Source organism: Ylistrum balloti, unplaced genomic scaffold (genome assembly GCF_031769215.1).
Source record: "Ylistrum balloti isolate Yb309-2 unplaced genomic scaffold, AGI_CSIRO_Ybal_v1 Utg370248, whole genome shotgun sequence".
NCBI lineage: Eukaryota > Metazoa > Mollusca > Bivalvia > Pectinida > Pectinidae > Ylistrum > Ylistrum balloti.
The window spans coordinates 930117-952109 of record NW_026782199.1 but is presented as its reverse complement, the minus strand read 5'-3'; the positions used below and the strand labels follow the sequence as shown (position 1 = coordinate 952109).

At 34.3% G+C, this 21993-nt stretch overlaps 1 protein-coding gene across 1 annotated transcript in view; it reads right to left on the bottom strand.

Annotated features, from left to right (window-relative positions):
- LOC132552439 (regulating synaptic membrane exocytosis protein 1-like) overlaps positions 1-21993 on the bottom strand; it is a 69307-nt gene that overhangs the window by 233 nt on the left and 47081 nt on the right. Inside the window, exons 6-19 of the mRNA XM_060216606.1 lie at positions 19303-19371; positions 14915-15031; positions 14044-14164; positions 9062-9108; positions 8600-8691; positions 7691-7872; positions 7399-7492; positions 6677-7031; positions 4333-4437; positions 2952-3056; positions 2187-2289; positions 2004-2083; positions 1277-1390; positions 425-567 (exon numbers count right to left, since the gene is read on the bottom strand). Of these exons, the coding sequence (XP_060072589.1) occupies positions 425-567; positions 1277-1390; positions 2004-2083; positions 2187-2289; positions 2952-3056; positions 4333-4437; positions 6677-7031; positions 7399-7492; positions 7691-7872; positions 8600-8691; positions 9062-9108; positions 14044-14164; positions 14915-15031; positions 19303-19371 (1727 nt within the window). The remainder of the gene's footprint in view (positions 1-424; positions 568-1276; positions 1391-2003; positions 2084-2186; positions 2290-2951; positions 3057-4332; positions 4438-6676; positions 7032-7398; positions 7493-7690; positions 7873-8599; positions 8692-9061; positions 9109-14043; positions 14165-14914; positions 15032-19302; positions 19372-21993) is intronic.

The window sequence follows — 21993 nt, the reverse complement described above, 5'->3', positions numbered from 1 at the left end:
ATTTTGATGCCTATGTTAACAACATTGAACAAATGACGATGGTGTGAAAATAAAATAAAAACCATATTTTAATTGAAATATTTACTAGGATATTTACATTAGCTGATGTGATTTCTCATTAATAGTTCACATTTATGTTAATTGATATACTTGATGGTGTGCATGTGTATTATTAACACCAATACAGGAAAAAATCTCTAAGAACCGACATCAAATAAATACGTTCATGGTTGGTAGTTGAGTATATAACCTAGAGACCTGGTTTCATTCATTTGAATTTTTTCAGCTGAAAATCTTTGGGAGCTACGAAAATACTGAAAACATGTAAAAAACAAAAAACGGTGCTTTCTTGTTCTGATATTCATATTTTTATTAAAATATAACGCTAAGACTTTACATGTTGGGGTGAATTATAATTTTTTACCTTTATGTGCCTGCCATGGATGTTACAAGCAGAATATTTAATTTTTCTATTAAACGAGGGCTCATACGACGCTTTACTCGTCGGTGTTTTCTTCTTTTGGATGACTTTGGGTCCTTCAACCAAGTATGTCTTCACATACGTATCTGACAGGACAAAATATATATATATTTATAGACATTTTAACAAGAAAATACCAGCATGTAAACGTAAAAATAATAACACACACATCCAATAATAAAAACAATGGCAAAACATGAACATATATATATACGGAGAAAAAAGATACAAGGAGAAAAAGACCCGGTGTTATGGAAGGGCAAGCGTCTTCTGCTTCTTGGACGACTCCGGCCTTGTAAATCTTGGTCCAAATAAGTATAACCATACGAATAAGTATAATCAATACATCATTATAATGATATTTTAAGCCTAATTGAATCTACCAGTTTTCTTAACATTTTTGAAATGTTAAAGAATGTACCCGACTATCTAAGTTCATAATGCCGGCAATCAGATGGACGACATTGCTGAATGATTCAGTTTATAATTTATACTAAACCCAGGGAGACAACTAAGGAACATCCTAATCGGTCAAAACGAATATAAATATAATTGAAAAAAAGATAAGGAGGTGCATAACTCAAATGTGCAATAACTTTCATAAGAAAATCAAAACATATATACCGCAACAAGGTACATAAAACGAAGTGAAATGGAAAATCTGATTCCACAAAGTATCAAGATATATCCACTTTAAGCATGTGATCTGATAAAATAAATAGTACATAACTGTACTCGACCAGTTACATGGTAAATCCACGTGCGATCTACTTCGTTAGAGAGAAGTAAACTTACCTGGAGGTGCATTCTCACTGTCTCTGAGAAGTCCTGTCACACAGATAATGTCGATCTCCAGTTTACCCTGGGTCACCATCAGGCCGAGTCGAATATCACCACACACTGATTGTTCTGGAAAATACATTCAGATTAGGCAGAACGTCGTTGATTTGCTTCTTGATAATATTATCTGTACAGCACCACGCAGAAGGACGACTACAAGTTTACCGTTTTAGAAAATGTGCATTTGATTGCTCAAACTTAATTCATGGTAACCAAAAACAAAATTTGTTATGAGCAAGGTTTCATTTTGGTTTCCATTTTTACCGTTAACTGCAAGCAACATTAGAACACGGTTCAGAATATAACCTAGTACTTGACGTTCTTCTGAAATCATTCAACGTACGAAAATAATAACGTACTTAGAGTTTGATTTATGATAGTTATTTTTACCAATTTTTATTTCCCTAAGTCGCATCCTAGGTTTCAAAATTTAAACTTTCAGTATCACTGCGAAGCAGCTGTATGATTCATTATCTTAACCATTTGATTCAAAGAGAAGATAACCAGAACATCTGTATTTTGTACTACTGTGTATTTAACATAACTGATCTAAGACTTCCAGGATAGACTACAGCTGATATTGTATGACAAACCGTTGTTTGGTTTTGATTCATAGAAGTCGGTTGATTTAAATACTTTTCTAGTTTGGAAAAGACACTGTCACAGTTTCAGATGATCTAACCTGAAGCAGGCTTAGGCGGTACTTGGGCCGGACCGAGCATTGAAGTTATATCGTCTCCGTCTGGGGAGGTGGATCCAAATCTGAAAGACCGAACAGATGAAAAATGAGAATACCTCATTTCGTTTTTAAAAACAAAAACAAAAATACAAAGACCTAATTGTTGTTATTTATATATCAATTTACCTTTTGCCCATTTCGTCCAAATCTGAATTGTCATCGTATATGCTTGCTCCTGTTTCACTACATGTGTATGACCGACTGTTATTACCTATGTCTAAAAGAGGCCCTGAAAAAACAAAAAAAATCAACTTACAAGGTAACAATAACTGACGATATCTTGGACAATAATTTGAAATAACGAACAGTAAACACCTAAATGTTCTGTCAGCAATTATGATTAGCTATTGCTCCTAATCTTATGCTAGGATAATGTAGTCACGGTTTGAAGTGAAATACACCTAGTCTGGCGGAAACCTGGTTTTATTCTCTTTGTACTGATACCCTCCTTTGATGCAAAACGAGTCACCAATGAAATAACTTGTGAAACGACGGACTTTAACTTTAGTCTCGGACTTCGAAATGACCACAAATTTTACTGTGCAAATTTTGTGATCATTTGAGTTAGTTACCTGGCACCACTAACTAGCCCTTAAAGGACGCAGCGTTATCCGGCATAAAGGGTATGTTATCCTTACTTTGGCGCAGCAAGGAGAGCTTTTTACAACCCTCTAAAATATGTAGCCAGATGGTTGAATAATGGAATAAAAGCCTCTAGTTTGGGAAGATAATAATGAAAACTCTACACATACGTCAAATCAAGACACTAACTCAAATGTTGTATATTATTTTGTAGCTGTGTCACTCTCGTGCTCGGCCAAAATATTACGAACCGGCAAAATTGATTGAAGAGTGATAAAATGAGTATGTGTATGTTTTCCGTCTTTCTACCTTTGTATTGGTCGGTCGAGTGTCTCGGTGAAATGGCAATAGGTGGCGCTATATACCCCAACATCGCGTCAGCGCTGTGGCTCATATTGGTTGCCTTTTCGTCCTCTGTAAAATGCAATACAGACAATCTAATATCATGCTACAGTATGAATACTTACACTGCAAAAGTCAGACCCATATAAACACTCAAAAAATAATATATCATGGAGCTTTGGACACATGTGGCCATTATGTAGTTTTGTCTCTGACGTGTTGATGTCGTGAAAAGCAAACATTGAGGCAACTTGAGACTTTCCTATATGGGGTTCAATTACGACACAGACACTTCAACAGACCAAATATTTGGTGTTTTTTATGATAGTTCATAATGACAAAAATATAATGAACTTATATTTGTATGCACCCAGATTTCTATGTTGGCAGCATATACTATATTAATTTCCAGAAAATGATGCTGATTTACACATGTGACATTCATACACATGTGGTCTTTACATAGAGATTCAATTCCATAGCCCCCATTATACCAGGACAAAAATGAAATTCATACACAGGTGGCCTTTATATAGAGGTTCGATTCAATAGCCCCCATTCTATCAAGACAAAAAAGAATTCATACATAGGTGACTTTTATATAGAGGTTCAATTCCATAACCCTTATTCTACCAGGACAAAAATGAAATCGTACACAGGTGGTCTTTATATAGAAGTTCGATTCCATAGCCTCCATTCTACCTTGAAAAAAACGAAATTCATACACAGCTGCCCTTTATACATATTGACTGGTATCATATCGCACATTAAATACTAGTGACATTCACGCCAGGTGGCCTTCACACAGAGGTGTCATCACTGTGCTTTGTATTACATCGGGACCTAAATACAAGTGATATTCCACTGGTAGGACTTTTAAGGTATCTTAAAATATTGGAAAAATAATTAATTTAATAATAATAATGTTATGACAAAAACTGAGATCGAAAATGACATCAACTGTGACGTTATGATAGAATCTACTAATGAGTCAAAATACAGAGACACAAACTAGATAACATAACACATGTTTTCCTCGTATACTACAAAATGATAAGCCTGTGTCATGTTCGCCCAGTGAGAGCTAGGTGCTCTTTTAATTACGTGTGGTAATTTTATGCAAATATTCACCAAAATGTCATGTCATGTGATTACCTGAGTAAATATACATTAATGAGATCTTTTATCTCTCTTTTAATCTTCATCTATCGATTTTTCAGCACAAAGCAAGGACAGAGTTCGATATCATCTGAGTGAGATTATCCCTCTTTAATCCCAATGCTCTGGTATTCTCTGAATACTTCCGAATACATACATAGTATCAACTAAAAATGACACATTTACATACGCAGACTTAGCCGTCGCTCGCCGCTTGTAAACGTTGAAGACATTTTTGACACAGCCACTGCTAGCTTCCGTTTCATCTTTGCGCTGAAACTGCCACTTCGAGGTACTGAAAAAATGATACCTATGAAAACAGTAAAGTATAATTTTGTTCCTGGACATTGTTTACATATCTTTAGTCCGTGAGGAGAACATATACTTCGTTAAATCAGGAAGATTTTAATTCATGATTCACTTTTGTTCGGAATCTGCTGTCTGGTGTATTCGATGAAGTATCACAGTACATGATCAGGAATAATATCACGTGTATAGGGGCTTATCTCAATCAAATATGGGTTTTGTAAGCATTATCAAATTGTTTCTGATGATCCTCTTAGACCGATTTAGCGAATTGCTGAAATGATAACATATTTATGTAGCACATCGTCTATATTTTACATATGAACACTTATATTGTGTATACGTGAATTTGAAAATAGTCATATAAAGATTCACTTAAGTTCAGTTGTATAGCTGAAGCATGAAAAAGATTCAGATGAAAACAGAAACATTGGTGTGAACCTGTATCATCACATGAAATAGAAAAATTCACGTATAAATATGTAGGTAAACAGAAGAAAACGAAAAACAAAACCAGGACAAATTAAAATGTATACATTTAAAAATAAAAAAAAACCATGCAAATCTCTGTTTGTGTGTTAAACTCGTGGATTTATTAAAAGTCTTTATGTATTGGATAAATCACGGTTAAAAGTCATTGGGGGCACCATCTGTCGAAGGCATTTATAAGGCAGGCCTGACAAAAATGGAAATAACAGAAGCAAACCAAGTTCAAGTAAGTTTATCACAACTTGCAAAATTGACGAATCTGTCAATCGATACCGGAATACAATACTGACCAGATAAAACGTTCAGGATTTCTCTTTTTATTTGTTTTCTATTTTTTGTATACAGTAAAACGTTTTTGTATTTCAGCTCTATTCCTTTATAAAATGGCCATTCAATTTATTCTATGCTTGCCTGTTGAGTAGAAAGACATATACAAAGTATTATATAAGTTTTAAACTGGTCTGCCCATCCCGGATGTTATGCACGTATTTATGTATATTGTGGATTTTTAATATATATTTTTTAACTTATCGCGATGGATGATGACATTAAAGGTATGACACAAACTTTCAGGATACACTTAATTCGGTAGTCACTTGTTAACAGTATTTGGATTATCCTAATGCAGTAATACAAATCACTGGAAATGCTATCAATCACTAAGCTTTTTTCACAATATAATCTAAGGTTATTCTGATCAGGGTCTGAAACTAATATCAATGAAAATGTTATAAGTACGTCTGCCGTTGATCTGCCCATGAACAACTTATGACATTTTCACAGTACTTTTGTTTTTCATAAATGTCTGAAACTGGAAATCATCCTGTGTACAATATTGAAGCTATCGGCTTATTCGAAAGGTAATTATTACTAAAGTATTGCTATTTAATGATAAAATAAAATAAAATTTACTGTTTATCATAGAGACTATTTGTATGTAATTCCGTACAAGTAATATAAGAGTATACCCATACTGTTAATGTGTTTTGCTTCTCATGCCATATCTGGACCACCTGTTGCTAAAGAAAGTGAAATAGACATACCAACCTGTAATCTACTTTCCAAGGAGACCCCGCTTTCAAATGATTTATCCAATACAAACCAAGCTAGTTAATGAAACTGCATAAAACTTTTATGAAAGATGGTATAGAATTTCACAGAGAATTAGACATTTTGAAGGTAAAATGTTAATTTTTTCATCATTATTCCCCGGTAACGGTATTTATGTTGGGAATGAATTTAGTGAAGATAAAAGGGCAATGGTATACTTATATCGTTTTCCTATACATAAACACATTAAAAATCACTGAAAGGTGATCTGTACCACCTTCCTTACTACGACCTGTTACTAAGTCTAATAAGTCCTTTCAGTTGAAAACTTTTCCTTTTTTCGGACGTTTTTGCTAGGGAACATCTTTCCGTAGTTCTCGAATAATTAAGTTGCTATATATCTTTCAAATTTGAATACATTATTTTCTTAGAAAGATGGAACTAAGGAAAATCTCAATATGTCAACACATTAAAATATGTTTGAGGACATTGACCACGTATTTTAAACCACTTAAACGGGAAAAATGAAAAAAAAGTTATGAACATAATCTATATGTGTAATTTGCAAAAGTTTCAAAATTATGTCGGTGCTATATAAAATACTAATTAAAAAATGACAATTTGAAACCAAGAAAAAACACTAAAATGTCATGCCAATGAAACAAAATAGTACGAAAAATTCTACTAACATGAATGTCTATTATGTGATGGGGAAGACCAAGAATTTCTGTCTTCGTTTGTCGGTCTTCCTTCAGTACTCAAATTTTGAATGGACAAACGACTCGGGCTAGTCGACCAATTACTGGATGTATCGATCGTTGGCGTCATAGGACTAATTTGACTGGTCGTAGTGGCGTCAGAACAAGATTCTTTTCTGCGTCTGTGTGGGAGGGGTGAACTGTTCTCATCGTGATCCTCAAGATCGTAAGTGATTATTTCGTCTTTTGTGTTGGCATCCACGAGATCTAAGAGTACTTCCCCTAGGAACATGTCTTCTGCATGTTGTTGATTCCATAGCGTTATCTCGATAGATTTGTCGTTTACCTAAACAAGAAATTTGGAATATACTCATTCGATAAAGAATGCTTAGCATTGATATGCATAAGGCAACATACATTTTCTGAAATCAGTATTCGACTATGTTTGTTTTTTCCGTTTTGATAAAATCATCAAAGATACCTGAAAATCTTCAAAGTAGAGATATTAACAAGAGTATCGGCGGAGTTTAATAAGTTTTTGTTATTACGAATGAATGATGAGGATAAAAACATATTGTTAATGAAAATCCTGGTTAAAACCGTCAACAACTACTACAATATCTATGTTCTCACTTGTCGATAAACAAATTAACAAACTAACCCAATCAAATAACTGCAATTGATAATTTTAGCAAAATTCTTAAATATTTTACCTCAGAGGCGCTGATCTCAAGTATGTTGAATGTTTCATTCCAACGAGGTGATGACGTATTAAACTGTGGTATAGTTTCGTATGGTGGATAGTAACTGAGAGAGAAGGAAGTGGAATAATTTTTATGTCCAAACACTCTTCATATTCTTGAGACTTAAATTAGATTGTCATAGAAAATGCAATATTTTAAGTATTAACATTATAAAATATTTCAAACATACATTACATGTCATCGACGACGCTTTATAAAATTTCAAAAAAAAAAGATATACACAAAGTTAAGGTGAACTTACCCCCTGCCAGGGAGAAGATTAACTAAAGCTATTGGATTAATGATGGACACTTCAAGCTGTCCAGGTGGTCGAAGGTCATCTGCCTTTACAAGGGTTACTGACAGACACTCTTCACCCTCAGAGTATGCCACGCTCATCTGTAGTTTTCCACTCACCAAACGTTCGTCTTTCTTCATTTCAATCTAAATACCGGCATTAATATAAGGATCAATTTCAATATAATAATAGTGAAGCTATCAGATTCATGCCAGACAGAGAAGAAAATGCAAAACAGTAAAAACTGAGCCTTTTAAACGAGGTTTATCGTTCCCTAAAATACAAAATATTGATGGTATCTTGTTTCCTTCCCAGTGATGAACTATCAATAATTCACAAAAAACTCTGATAGCACTGGAATATCAATGTGTACTATAGGACTGTATAATATGTAGCTTACCTGATCAATGGAATCAATCGTTAACTTAGTAACTGTAATTGCGTCTTCAAAGTGGAATATAAGCCCAAAAGTACCGTTGGCGCCTATACTAGTGCATGGAATAATCGTGGGCGCGTTCGACTCAAGCGACGCGCATACAACAAATAGTTATGAATACTTAATACGTCTTTTTATTGTCTTAATATTTTAATATGTTTATATACTTATAAACAAATCGAAATTCTTTGTTGGAATGAATGTGATATCTAATTTATCTACTGTAAACAAATAGCTATATGTCAGAATACAGCTACATGTATTTAGGATGAATGGTTATGTGAAAGGCGAGTGAAGAATGTGAGCCCTCCTGCGAGAGGATATTTCTGTATCTGTTTGTTTATCACTGAATAAAAAAAAAAAAAAAAAAAGCTATGTTTGGGAAATAAACGCTTTATTTGGAAAAAAAAGCCCAAAAGTTTGACAGAATAACTTACCGGTGTTTTTGGTAACATCCGTCGTTTGGGTTTGTTTAATGTCAACACTGACGGTGGCAAGGGTATAGGTTGGACGATAGAAGGACTGCCCTCTGTAAACGACACCAGCGTTACAATAAAATCACAAATGGATGTTTCAACAAACGATAATTCAATTAAGAGGACTTGGCATATACCACGATGAAAGTATGTTTATAACAAATCAAAAAAATAAACTGTTTCACAAGAGAGTTAATACATATGAACCTAAAGCCATGCTTATAATCAAAAGAATTCATTAAGTAGAGTAAGGTATTGGGATAAAGTGTAATGTTGCGCATTTCCATAATTTGTATAATTACTTTATGAAGTGTTGGATAGTTATTTTTATTATTTGTTAGATTTGGATAACCATTTTATATATCTTAATAAAATATTGCTGATTAGGGACGAAAATCTATCTTAGATCTCACGAGGTCTCACCTTGTTCTGTGTCGTCTGCTGTTTCTGTTATATCCACCACACCATAACTGTAAAAATAACATCACAACGTGAAATACGGTGAAGCCCTATTAGAGTTATTGTAATAACCGGGATATCATGTAACCCTTCAAACTTCATAGGAGATGTCAGACCCTACACAGGTAAGTAGCAATTTTTAATGCAAATTTAGAATAAGAAAATTAGTACTAAATTGTAAATTAAACGGCATCATACAGCTGAAATATACTCAAGGGATAAAGAAACGAAGGATGACATTATTTGCAATATCATGCGAACAAGTTGATAAAAACAATGAAAATCGGTCAAGCAACTTTCTAAGTTACAGGGAACGTGGTCCTGTATCGAATGTTGCATTATTGTATTGAGTGACGATGTCTTCGTGGGAAAGCACAAAACGAGAAAATCTTGTATACCGCAGTGTTCTGACATAGAGTTACACTGCTCGTCATACCATTAGGTAGTCTTCATTGAGACACATTATTTTCCAATATTTTGATTAATTTCTGATAGCATTAAACAATGGCATGGGTGACGGAAGATCACAGGGCTCAGGCCATTGCGATGATTATGCAAGGTCAAAGGCATATACAGGTTGCCAGACATTTCGGTGGCCATATTTGCACTTTAGAACGGCTTGTTATGCGTCTAAGGGAAATCGGGCGGGTTGCTGACAGACCTAGGTCTGGGCGTCCGCGGGTGACGTCAAAACGTCAGAGCAGGTTTATTCGTCTCGCGCATCAGCGCAATCGGCTTCTTACAGCCACTGAATCTACCTTTCATACCATAGGTACTCATAACCTTCCTATCCAGGCAAAGGAATTAACTATATCGATGTTTTAAACCTTTGGCAAAATCAACAGCATCGTAAATACTCTATTTATATAACAAGTTATGCGGAAAAATCGGCACATGACGAAAAAACGGGATATTATGATATCTGACATTATAACATTTCGGATCCATAGCATAACAGTAAAACCAACTTTTACCAAATACGAACAGAAACATTTGCAACAAATATAAAAAAGACACACAAGTAATGACACCTTTTAATACAAAATTAGAGAGATACAAAAATAGATAATGATAAAAAATATTTGTTCATTAAATAATAATAAAAATACAGCCAAATAATGAATTAAATTCTTTCGTCCTTTTAGCACTTGTTAGGAATGTTAAGGGCCTAAATAGGGCGACTATCAGATGAAAAACAGAATCATTACGAATATTTTCAACATTTTGTTCCGAGTAGCAACCTAATGACCAGGCCGGATCAAAGTACGGAGATAATTTGATAGCGTTAAAGGCAAGAAAATGAATTATGGAGAAAAAGAATTATGAAAATGTCTATATACTGTATTGATTGGATGGTAATAGTGTTAATCAGCCATGTAGGCGTTAATGAAGCAAGCTTACAGCAACATCCCTAGCAATTACAAGTACAATCCAGAACAAGGTTTTCAACCACAGAATACCATACAATTATTATCATTAACGATGAGCAGCGTATTCTACAGACAAACATACGGTATCTGTTTCCTTTTCTAGTTTTTATTTTTGTTTTCTTCTTTTAGAAACAAAAAATAGAAAAATATAACCAATTCCTCAACCCCACCTTGGAGTCGGTTTAATTTGTTTTCACGAGTTTCGTTTGTTCATAGTTAGGCCTGATTTTATTGAATTGGAATTTGGATTATGATTAGGTTGACATGTTGGTTATTAGCAGTGCTGAGAGATGACCATAAAGTTAATAAAATTCTATTCAAGCAACAAACATATCGAATGTGTATCTAATCTATTTCAGGACAACAATGTATCCACGGGTGTAAATAATATCTGATAAATGGCTAAAATTGGTCAGTTATTGTTATTGCAAGGAAACCGGATCAAGAGCAATTAGGTAGCTGCACAAATATGCATATATCAAATTGGCTTCACCAATATAGCTAGTATTGCTTTTATTTAAAATTATTTGTAAATAGATCAATGTTACGGAAGGTGTTGTACATTTCCACCTATCATGTAATATCATTAATCATGCTAACACAGGATGAAATCAGTTTGGCAATGAAATCAAGATTCGTGTATGGTAAATGAAGGACGAGTACATTTGTCAGAGTTACGACCCCATCTCTTCCCCGTTTTCCCCTCCAAAAGTGGTGGAGGTAGGGAATGATCTCTCGTCGTTTATCATAGCTTTATGTTACCTTATAAACGTTTCAACGAAAAAAAAATCCAATCTTTATGTTGTGTAAAGAATAAAATATTATGAGATTCAAGTACTTACGTGTATGTGAGGTTACACTTATAAGACTTCATGCGTATTCATCATTATAATAACTTTTTTTTTTTAAATATTTGAAATTATTTTCAGGAGAAGTTCTGTTTAAAGATTTAACACAGACATAAACGTTTATCATGAATTTTCCCCATTTACATAATTTACTAAAAACTCCATTAATTCTTTCATCTGGAATTTCTTGTTTCATTGTGGATTCCTGTGTTCCACATACAACTATGTGAAGATGTTTTTCGAAAAGAAAATTCAACATCAATTAAAATTAGTAAACTATTTCATGAGATATATAAGGAATGGTATCATAGTTCATATGGAATGGCATGTGGTGTAAAAGCTCAAATGAAATGTTTCTATGTCTTCTTAGCGATGACGAAATGAAATCTTGATAATGAATTTCTCGATCGTTACCTTGCCAACAGACAGCAACAAAACCGTACAAAACTGTCACATAATCTATCCCAATGTTAAAACTATTAATGAGGAAGCTATGCCTGTACAAATTGACAATCAAAATCAGATCCGCCACCACAACAATTAAATAGTAAAGAAGAAGAGCAAGAATAAAAATAAATGAAGTAGTCAATGAATGAAACATATGGGAAATGTTCGCTTTCCATTTTAAAGCCGATTTAGGTGATTTGCTTTATGGTTCTAAAGACATGTTCAATAAGATTATGTTACAGTCTTGTAGTAAAATGATTCTAATTTGACACAATGCTACCTGTACAGATTCCAATTACATTGGTTCAGCAAATAATGAGACTTATTGAACAATGATATTTGTTAGTGCTACAGGTTGTTTCTGTATCATACCTAGAGTGGAGATACAATACACAAATTAGTTAAAACAGGAATCGAAGTGAGATGAAATAAAAATAATTAAGATATCGAATCCTCAAGTTAAATATTTCCTAAGTATACATTCGCTTGTATACATTCAGCAACACAAACGCTGGCTTTTAAAAGCTGATAATTGCCTAGGCAGACCACTTGTCAACATGGCTGGTGATGAAGCTTGGAATTTATATTATTGACTCTGTAGCTAAAATAGAATAAACTTCATCGCTATACAATAATTAGAGTATCTCTTTTCACATAAGGAGAAACAATAAATGTATCATCAATTAAGTCTTGTCTCTTCCTGGACGAGACTGACTTACTTTGTGTGACCGATTTTTTTTTTCCGTTTGTTTTTTTAAAACTCATTCTGAAACTAGAAATCGATATTTGAATAGAATTATGATCAGATTCTCAATTATAAGGGACCGGTGGCGTTTCGTTCTTTCTAACACTGGAAAATGACATCTTGATGTTTTTTTGATTTAGAAACACGATTGTTTATATCCTATTTAAGAACAAACCTCTCGCGGCAGTGGAGTTGTCAAGACTTCGATATCAAGTGCGCCCACTTCTATTATGACAGTTTGCCCCACAGGATAGTAATTAATTGTCTCCGAATTCACCTGCATTGCATATCGTGTTATTCTTAAACACCATTCACTACCAAAACACAAGTATTGGAGTGTCAAAACGGTAGTAAGGATTGAAGTAGGCTGGTGATAGATCGATAGTTCAGGCATACGACGACTTCAGCTTCAAACAACAATTACCAACAAACCTGTCACCTGATTCCGGGCTTTGTGGATAAAGAGACGCTAAGCCGGAAAGAAAACACAAGCTTATTTGACATTAATGGGTTATCCTAGAACTCTGTTATAAAGCCTCTAAATCACTGCCATTAGCCAGATAACATTTTCATTGTTATTTCATTCACCGATAAATGAGCCTGTGCCGTGATAACCTAGAAAATCGCGCTATTTCATACATGACGGAGCGAATGATTAATTACAGAATGCGATAAATTTGGTGTTGTCTGATAGACGATTCCAGCTCCAACACTGTTTGGCACTAGCGCATCTATGAAAGGTATTCCTGTATTATGTTTCTGCCTCCTTATTTATTATCATAATTTTAGGTAATTCTTGTCCTTAGGAATGAACAGTAGAGAGATATGTTATTGTAATTAACGATATCGTTTACAATGGTTTTGAGTTCATTGTTTTTAATCCAATTCCACTCTTCTCCTCTGCTCTCCCCCTCCACGCCCCTGCCGACCAGTGAATTCGTCATTACCACAGAAGCAATGTGTCTTTCAAACACATTTAATAAATAGTAAATATTCAAGGAACAGGTATAAATAGTTTAATTGATGCGGTATTGCTTGAACGTTAATTCAGTAATGAATAGAATTTGAGCATTCGATTCAAAGGGCCAAGGGTAAACTGTGGACCATATTTCCCTGAGGCCCTTAGCATCAGTGAGAGTCCCAGACAAAACAGCTGTATGGTGAAGTTAAATTCATTATACGACTCTACAGTATCTATTCTAAATTTGTATTGAAAAGTGCTATTCACTTGTTTGCCTGTTTATACAATTTTCATATGCCACATCAAAACACTGCAAAAACATTGAAATACCGATATCTTTATATAAGAAAAAAAATATAGAAAATAAATTCAATAGCTTTAAGTTGCAGGACCTTATCGGGTCTATATAGAACATAAACCAGTGCATTATTAGTATTTGTATTCCTTCAAAAATATTTTGGAATCGAAGCTATTACAGATCAACAAAGTAGTGTTGTATACTCAGACCATCTTACTTCTCTTCATGGTGGACAACTACCAACTGGACGATTTCTGAAGACTGATTGACGATCTTCTTAGTCTCCTCGAATGTCGTGTCCAATAGGGATTTACCATTCCACATCAGCACTTGGTCTCCTAGCAACGTCAAAATCGAAACACATGTCAATCAGTAACGCCAGACATTTTACTGTTAACTATCATATAACTGGCCTGTTGTGTTATGTCATACGGCCAGGTCATAAATATCGTGCAACACATGTTTGATAAAACTATTGTGACGTCGTAATTACGTCAGGTCACGATGACGTAACATGCTTGTGTCGGTAATGAAAAACGTATCGAGAAATTAATTTGAGAGTTTTTGCTAATTTTCCTTAAATATGGATTACATTGTAAATAAAATCTTACATTCGTGCCGATGTAATTTGGTATTAATCAAACTTTCTTTTATATGTCAGTCGTGTCATCCAATTATCGATCTCGTTTTATAAATCCGATATTGCATCGACGACACTCATTTCAGATCTTCCATCGTAGCTACCAGAAGTTTATTAACTGAAATTTTACATACTAGCAAATGTAATGGAAATCAGTCATCGCAAAAAATGAGGACGAATATCTTAAGATACAATGATAACAAACAAGTTTTCGATAATTCTGACACAAGCTTATCATGTTTGAAATTGTTCATGGTTTATCATACATATTTTTCCATATGTTTTATTGCAATGTGGAATTTTGGAGAAAACTTGTGAATAATAACTGTTTTTGTATATATGTATATTTGGGCACAATTTCGTTGCGGGAGTGTAATAGAAGACAAGATCTATATATATATGTATATATGATATTGATGCTTTTAGTGTCACATGTTATAGAACTAACCTTCCTGGATACCGTAGGAGTCAGCTGGTCCATCATTGTCTATATATGTAACAAAGGCGCCAAGACTGTTGCCATACCGACATTGGCCTCCAACAACACGCATGCCTAAACCATTACCTGTAGAAAGTTAATGTTCCTATTTTATCGAGTACTTCAGCTATTCTAATGCATATTTGCTGTTTGATCATAAATGTTCTCCTTCTTGAGAACATTCTATCGCACTTCGTGTTTCCCCTCAGATTGTACCGGTATCTACAGCTATTTTGTACCTGTAAGTGGTGCTATATTTTACCAGAAACTACTGTTATCTGTGCCAGTAACTACTGTTATCTGTATCAGTAACTAGTGTTATCCGTGTCAGTAACTACAGTTATCTGTATCAGTAACTACTGTTATCTGTGTCAGTAACTAGTGTTATCTGTGCCAGTAACTACTGTTATCTGTGCCAGTAACTGCTGTTATCTGTATCAGTAACTAGTGTTATCTGTGTCAGTAACTACAGTTATCTGTGTCAGTAACTACTGTTATCTGTGCCAGTAACTACTGTTATCTGTATCAGTAACTAGTGTTATCCGTGTCAGTAACTACAGTTATCTGTGTCAGTAACTACTGTTATCTGTGTCAGTAACTACTGTTATCCGTGTCAGTAACTACAGTTATCTGTGTCAGTAACTACTGTTATCTGTGTCAGTAACTACTGTTATCTGTGCCAGTAACTACTGTTATCCGTATCAGTAACTAGTGTTATCCGTGTCAGTAACTACTGTTATCTGTGTCAGTAACTACTGTTATCTGTGCCAGTAACTGCTGTTATCTGTATCAGTAACTAGTGTTATCTGTGTCAGTAATTACTGTTATCTGTGCCAGTAACTACTGTTATCTGTGGCAGTAACTACTGTTATCTGTATCAGTAACTAGTGTTATCCGTGTCAGTAACTACAGTTATCTGTGTCAGTAACTACTGTTATCTGTGTCAGTAACTAGTGTTATCCGTGTCAGTAACTACTGTTATCTGTGCCAGTAACTACTGTTGTCTGTGTCAGTAACTAGTGTTATCCGTGTCAGTAACTAATGTTGTCTGTGTCAGTAACTAGTGTTATCTGTGTCAGTAACTAATGTTATCTGTGTCAGTAACTAGTGTTATCCGTGTCAGTAACTAGTGTTATCTGTGCCAGTAACTACTGTTGTCTGTGTCAGTAACTAGTGTTATCCGTATCAGTAACTAATGTTGTCTGTGTCAGTAACTAGTGTTATCTGTGTCAGTACTACTGTTATCTGTGTCAGTAACTACTGTGATCCGTATCAGTAACTACTGTGATCCGTATCAGTAACTACTGTTATCCGTATCAGTAACTACAGTTATCTGTGTCAGTACTACTGTTATCCGTATCAGTAACTACTGTTATCTGTGTCAGTAACTACTGTTATCTGTGTCAGTAACTACAGTTATCTGTGTCAGTAACTACTGTTATCTGTGTCAGTAACTACTGTTATCTGTGCCAGTAACTGCTGTTATCTGTATCAGTAACTAGTGTTATCTGTGTCAGTAACTACAGTTATCTGTGTCAGTAACTAGTGTTATCTGTGCCAGTAACTACTGTTATCCGTATCAGTAACTACTGTTATCCGTATCAGTAACTACTGTTATCTGTGTCAGTACTACTGTTATCTGTAACAGTAACTAATGTTATCCGTATCAGTAACTACTGTTATCCGTATCAGTAACTACTGTTATCCGTATCAGTAACTACTGTTATCTGTGTCAGTACTACTGTTATCCGTATCAGTAACTACTGTTATCCGTATCAGTAACTACTGTTATCCGTATCAGTAACTACTGTTATCTGTGTCAGTACTACTGTTATCTGTGTCAGTACTACTGTTATCTGTATCAGTAACTACTGTTATCCGTATCAGTAACTACTGTTATCCGTATCAGTAACTACTGTTATCCGTATCAGTAACTACTGTTATCCGTATCAGTAACTACTGTTATCCGTATCAGTAACTACTGTTATCCGTATCAGTAACTACTGTTATCCGTATCAGTAACTACTGTTATCTGTGTCAGTACTACTGTTATCCGTATCAGTAACTACTGTTATCCGTATCAGTAACTACTGTTATCCGTATCAGTAACTACTGTTATCCGTATCAGTAACTACTGTTATCCGTATCAGTAACTACTGTTATCCGTATCAGTAACTACTGTTATCTGTATCAGTAACTACTGTTATCTGTAACAGTAACTTATTTCATCTGAACCAATAATCACTCTATTTGTACTTTTATCTGCTGTTTTTTTTTTCACCCGTAAGCGCTGTTATTTGTACTTTTATCTGCTGTTTTTTTTCACCCGTAAGCGCTGTTATTTGTACCAGTAACCCTGTAATTACTGTTGTTTGTAGCTTATGTTTAATCTTTTACGAAAAATAAATTATGATCAGAAAATACACTGTGCGAAGTATATCACGCTTTAGAATTAGCCCAAAGAGTAAGGCGTCCATATTTAGTGTTCATTTACACACCAGCCTTTCCTTCTTTTGACTAGTGTAGGTTACTGCGCTCTTTTTGAAAATAAATATCCAAACAAATTCAGTTATCTCTGAGAGAATAAGAACCATTTTTTGTTAACCAAAAACACTCTGAAACGATTTACGTAAAAACAGCTTTGTTATATATGACGTCATAACCTTTCAGGCGTTAATTTGATAAGGTTATACGATATAACCTGAAGAAAGCATCTGATTGAAGGAACAGCGAAATTAACTCCAAAGGAGAAAGGAAAGTTAATGTACGGTTTATATACGACCCCGTCACACGTTTGAAACACAAAGGAAGACCATGATAGCTTATAATAAATTGTTACAGCTATGGGAATACAAATGTTAGATACAGAACTGGAAACGCTATGCTTTTAGACATAATACTTGTCTTTGGATTTGGAGACTCGTGCTGTATTTAATTTCAATAGGGAAGTCTAAGTCGTACCCATGACAACAGGATATTGGATTGAACTATTTGCCTCAAGTTATTTGCGATAGCTTGTTTCACTATTTTGACTTCCTGTGATACTACCGGTCTAGAGTTGGAACGTGATGACAAGTGTAACACTACTGAATAGCCAGAGCGCCACTGGAGTCACTACAATAACATCTGAAGAAGGAACAGGAAATTTGTAATCATTAAAACAAACGTATGACCAAATATAGACACAGCCGTCTCATTGATAATCGTGTCGCGTGTCCCTAAAGATGCTATCATTTATTAGGATTGTTCCTAATGTATATCGTTATAACAGGTGTGCAATAGCTCTTTAGTGAAAGGAAGGCTGCTAGATGATGTGTACACTTATTATATTTACTCAACATAACTCACCGCTTTCCAAAAGCTTAATTTTAACCTATTTGCCATTTATGTTAACCATACAATACACTATTCATATATGATATAACATACGAAACAAATAACATTTTAATGTGTCACCAAAACACGATTCATATTTTTATCATCTAACAGTGAAATATGATTCACATATTCAGCCATGGAACAATAAAATGTGATTCACATGTAAACCACGGATCAATGATATGTTATTCACATGCTAACCATGCAACAATATGTTATCGATATGTTAACAATGCCAAACTAACGTGATTCACTTGCTAGCTAGGTATGCTAACCATGTTCAAATAACATGTAATTCACATGTTGACCACGCAAAAATAACATGTGATTCACATGTTGACCACGCTAAATTAACATGTGATTCACATGTTGACGACGCTAAATTAACATGTGATATGTTGACCACGCAAAAATAGCATGTGATTCACATGTTGACTACGCGATAATATAATCTGGTTCCCATGTCGACCACGCAAAAATAACAAGTGATTCAAATGTTGACCACGCAAAAATAGCATGCGATTCACATGTTGACCACGCAATAATATAATCTGATTCCCATGTTGACCACACAAAAATAACATGTGATTCCCATGTTGACCACGCAAAAATAGCATGTGATTCACATGTTAGCCGCGAAGTAGTAATACGTAATTCACTTGTTAACTGAGTGTGTTAACCATTCTTCAATACATGTGTTTCACATGTTAATCATTAATCGATTACAAGCGATTATCGTGTTAACATCTTATCATCGCATGTGACATATGAACGATGTAACAACAACATACTTCTCCTTAATCATTCTCCATACTTTTATTATGTAAGAATTTCATAATATTGACTTGTTAACCTTTTGATGAATAGATTTAGATTTAACAGCAGCATAGGACTGATATGTTGAACAGTGACCTAGTTCTGACATGTTAAACATTCCTGATTAATTCACGTTGAAGAATCAGTAAGAAAACTCTACTTACACCGACAATTCTGGTCGTTCTTGTCTCGGTAGAGCAATACATCTCTTGTTTTTAAAGAGGACAGATAATCTGCAAGTAAACAAAATTAATTAAGAGAAGCAATAGATTTTGTTAGAGCTACTATTTTTGTTAACCCTTCAACACATAACAGTATTGTTCCGTTCACGTGAAGTGCAATTAACATCCTCAGCATCAGGACTACTCTCCACTGGGGACCACAAACAGGTATGTTTGTTATGTTAATTTATATGTTATATCTTTACGTTAGAGTCAGTGCATTTCATAAACGGGTGATATTTACCTATTGATCCAGTGATACTTCGTTTAGTATCAAACACGACCGTTGTCATCAGTATTCAGTATCACTTTGAAATCATACCGATCATTTGTAGAAAAAGCAAAGCTTAGGGTACATGGCATTAGAAAAAAACCTTGCTGACATACAGAGAAGGTTTACAATTCTTATTGTATTCATAGAATTACAACATGATACTGTGTTATGTTTTACTACTAAAGATGAAAATTCAACCTTTTTAATTATCAAACAGATAAGTAATTATCACGATACAATAGTAAAGATGTAGTTTTCTAGATTAACACCAAAATACCGTGTGAATAAAAATTAAAAAAAATCGTTTTCACTTCATTACATCTTGTCTGAGAATAAAGGAATGTGTAATATATTGCTCTAATCAATGACCAATATTTGTACAACAGTAAAACAAACCTGACAGGAGATGAGTTTGGAATCCTCAGATGTGAGGATGATAGAAAGAAAATCGATAATTCCGTTATTATAGAGATTAATTAATATCAATTAGTGACGTAAATTGAGACAGGAAAAGTTGTTTTGGCTAAATATGAAGAAGTTTTAATATTTGGACAAGTTATTTTGTTTGCTTGAATAATGTATTTCTGTGTAAATAAAGAATTAGACACCCAAATCTACAACCAAATGAGATTGTTTTCAAAACTAGCGAAGAATTATTAGGCACAACTGTTATGTAAAATAATTATCATATTAAACTACATTTGTTTAATAAAACAATGGATCTTATATATATCATTAAGGATGATCGTGTGTTAATATTTTTTTCATAATGTATTTTTAATCATGCTTTAAAATATAGAATGAATGTTATCTACTTGTTTTGTGGCCATTTTTCATACAGTCAGTCATTGTACACTTACAATTTCATTAAAACGATATGTAGCACCAAGTCCATTCATTATTCCGTTGAAAGTTGTCATCTTGTTTTTGTCAGTAGTACAAATCACATTTTTCTGTCAGTGGAAAATAGGCCTACAAGCCTGTTGCACTAGCTTCGATTAAAACTAATTGTTTTTAATATAAAAAGATAGGTCCAACAGCAGTTATATTAACAATGATTATGTTTCGTTTCAGTCAAACTCAGAACAACCAAGTCATCTGAGGCTGTGTACAGCATAAATGACCCGAAGACATTCTTGTAGAACCTTTTCGTGACAAGAGGTCCTAGATGTTTGAAACAATAAGTTATTTATGTTGGTTTTTATCTATGTTTATCATTTTTAATCTAATCTCTTTACTCTTGTTGTCATCGTTTTGTTTTGTATTGATAGGCGAATGGAGTCATACATATTTAATTTAAGAATCACTCAAGTAATGTCTGACGAACAGTGATATATCATAATTGTTGCAAGGAGTCAAAGGCAAAAGATGGCTGCCTGTCTGTTAGGTTCAATAAACAATAAAATTGTATGAGCTGATAACGATCTAATTTCCAACTGATACGGCTTTTAATACAAAACTTTGTCATGATAAAAGCTAGCTGCTTGTCGGTCATTTTCTCTATTTTCCCTTTAGTCTTTAGGCATCACTTAGTCTATAGTTGTGCCAAGTTAGTGGAATCTACAGATGAATCAGGGAAAGACACTCATCTATAAACAACGATAACAATAATAGTGTAAGTATATTGGCATGTGGTTTTTAAAAAGAACCGACGATCCGAGGATGGCGGACTACAAATACTCGACATCTATCTTTGATTGATGAAAATAGAAAGGAATCCCGTGATATCAATTAATAAAACAGGGATGGTTGTGTCTTCCTCCTAGAAAACAAAATAAACGCAGACAGCAACAGGGTTTCTTTGCACCAGATGTTACACACATTTACAAAACAACTGAATGCCTGGAATGTCTATTGACTTAAACTTTCGTTCTGTTATGTATAGGTGGTGTTAAAACCAAAACAGAACACGATAATTCAAGCCGACCTAACGTTTTTCCTTTCCGATGTGAACGTTAATACAATTATTCAATACAGAAGGATCGACGACACACGCGTATATCGGTAACGGTATCACGTGGGAAGGAAAATCAAAAGCGAACCCAAAATGAACCCAGACACTATCATCACAGTCTTCCATAACAACAGTTATTTCTTCAGGTCACTCTGTGTTTCCATGGTAGATAACACTGATATGTATTCTACTAAAACCAAACCGAGTTGATATATCAGAAATACTTCATGGAGGAAATGTCAAATAGTGTTTGCATGGAAAGGTTTAGATAGAACGACATCTAAATAGCTTAAGGTTTTTGTTTGTATTACTCTTGTAGTTTGTTGATATGTAACCTGATCAGATCAGTTAGAGACGAAGTAGCACACAACCTTATAGGGATTCTCCAGTTCTCCTTGGCGACAGA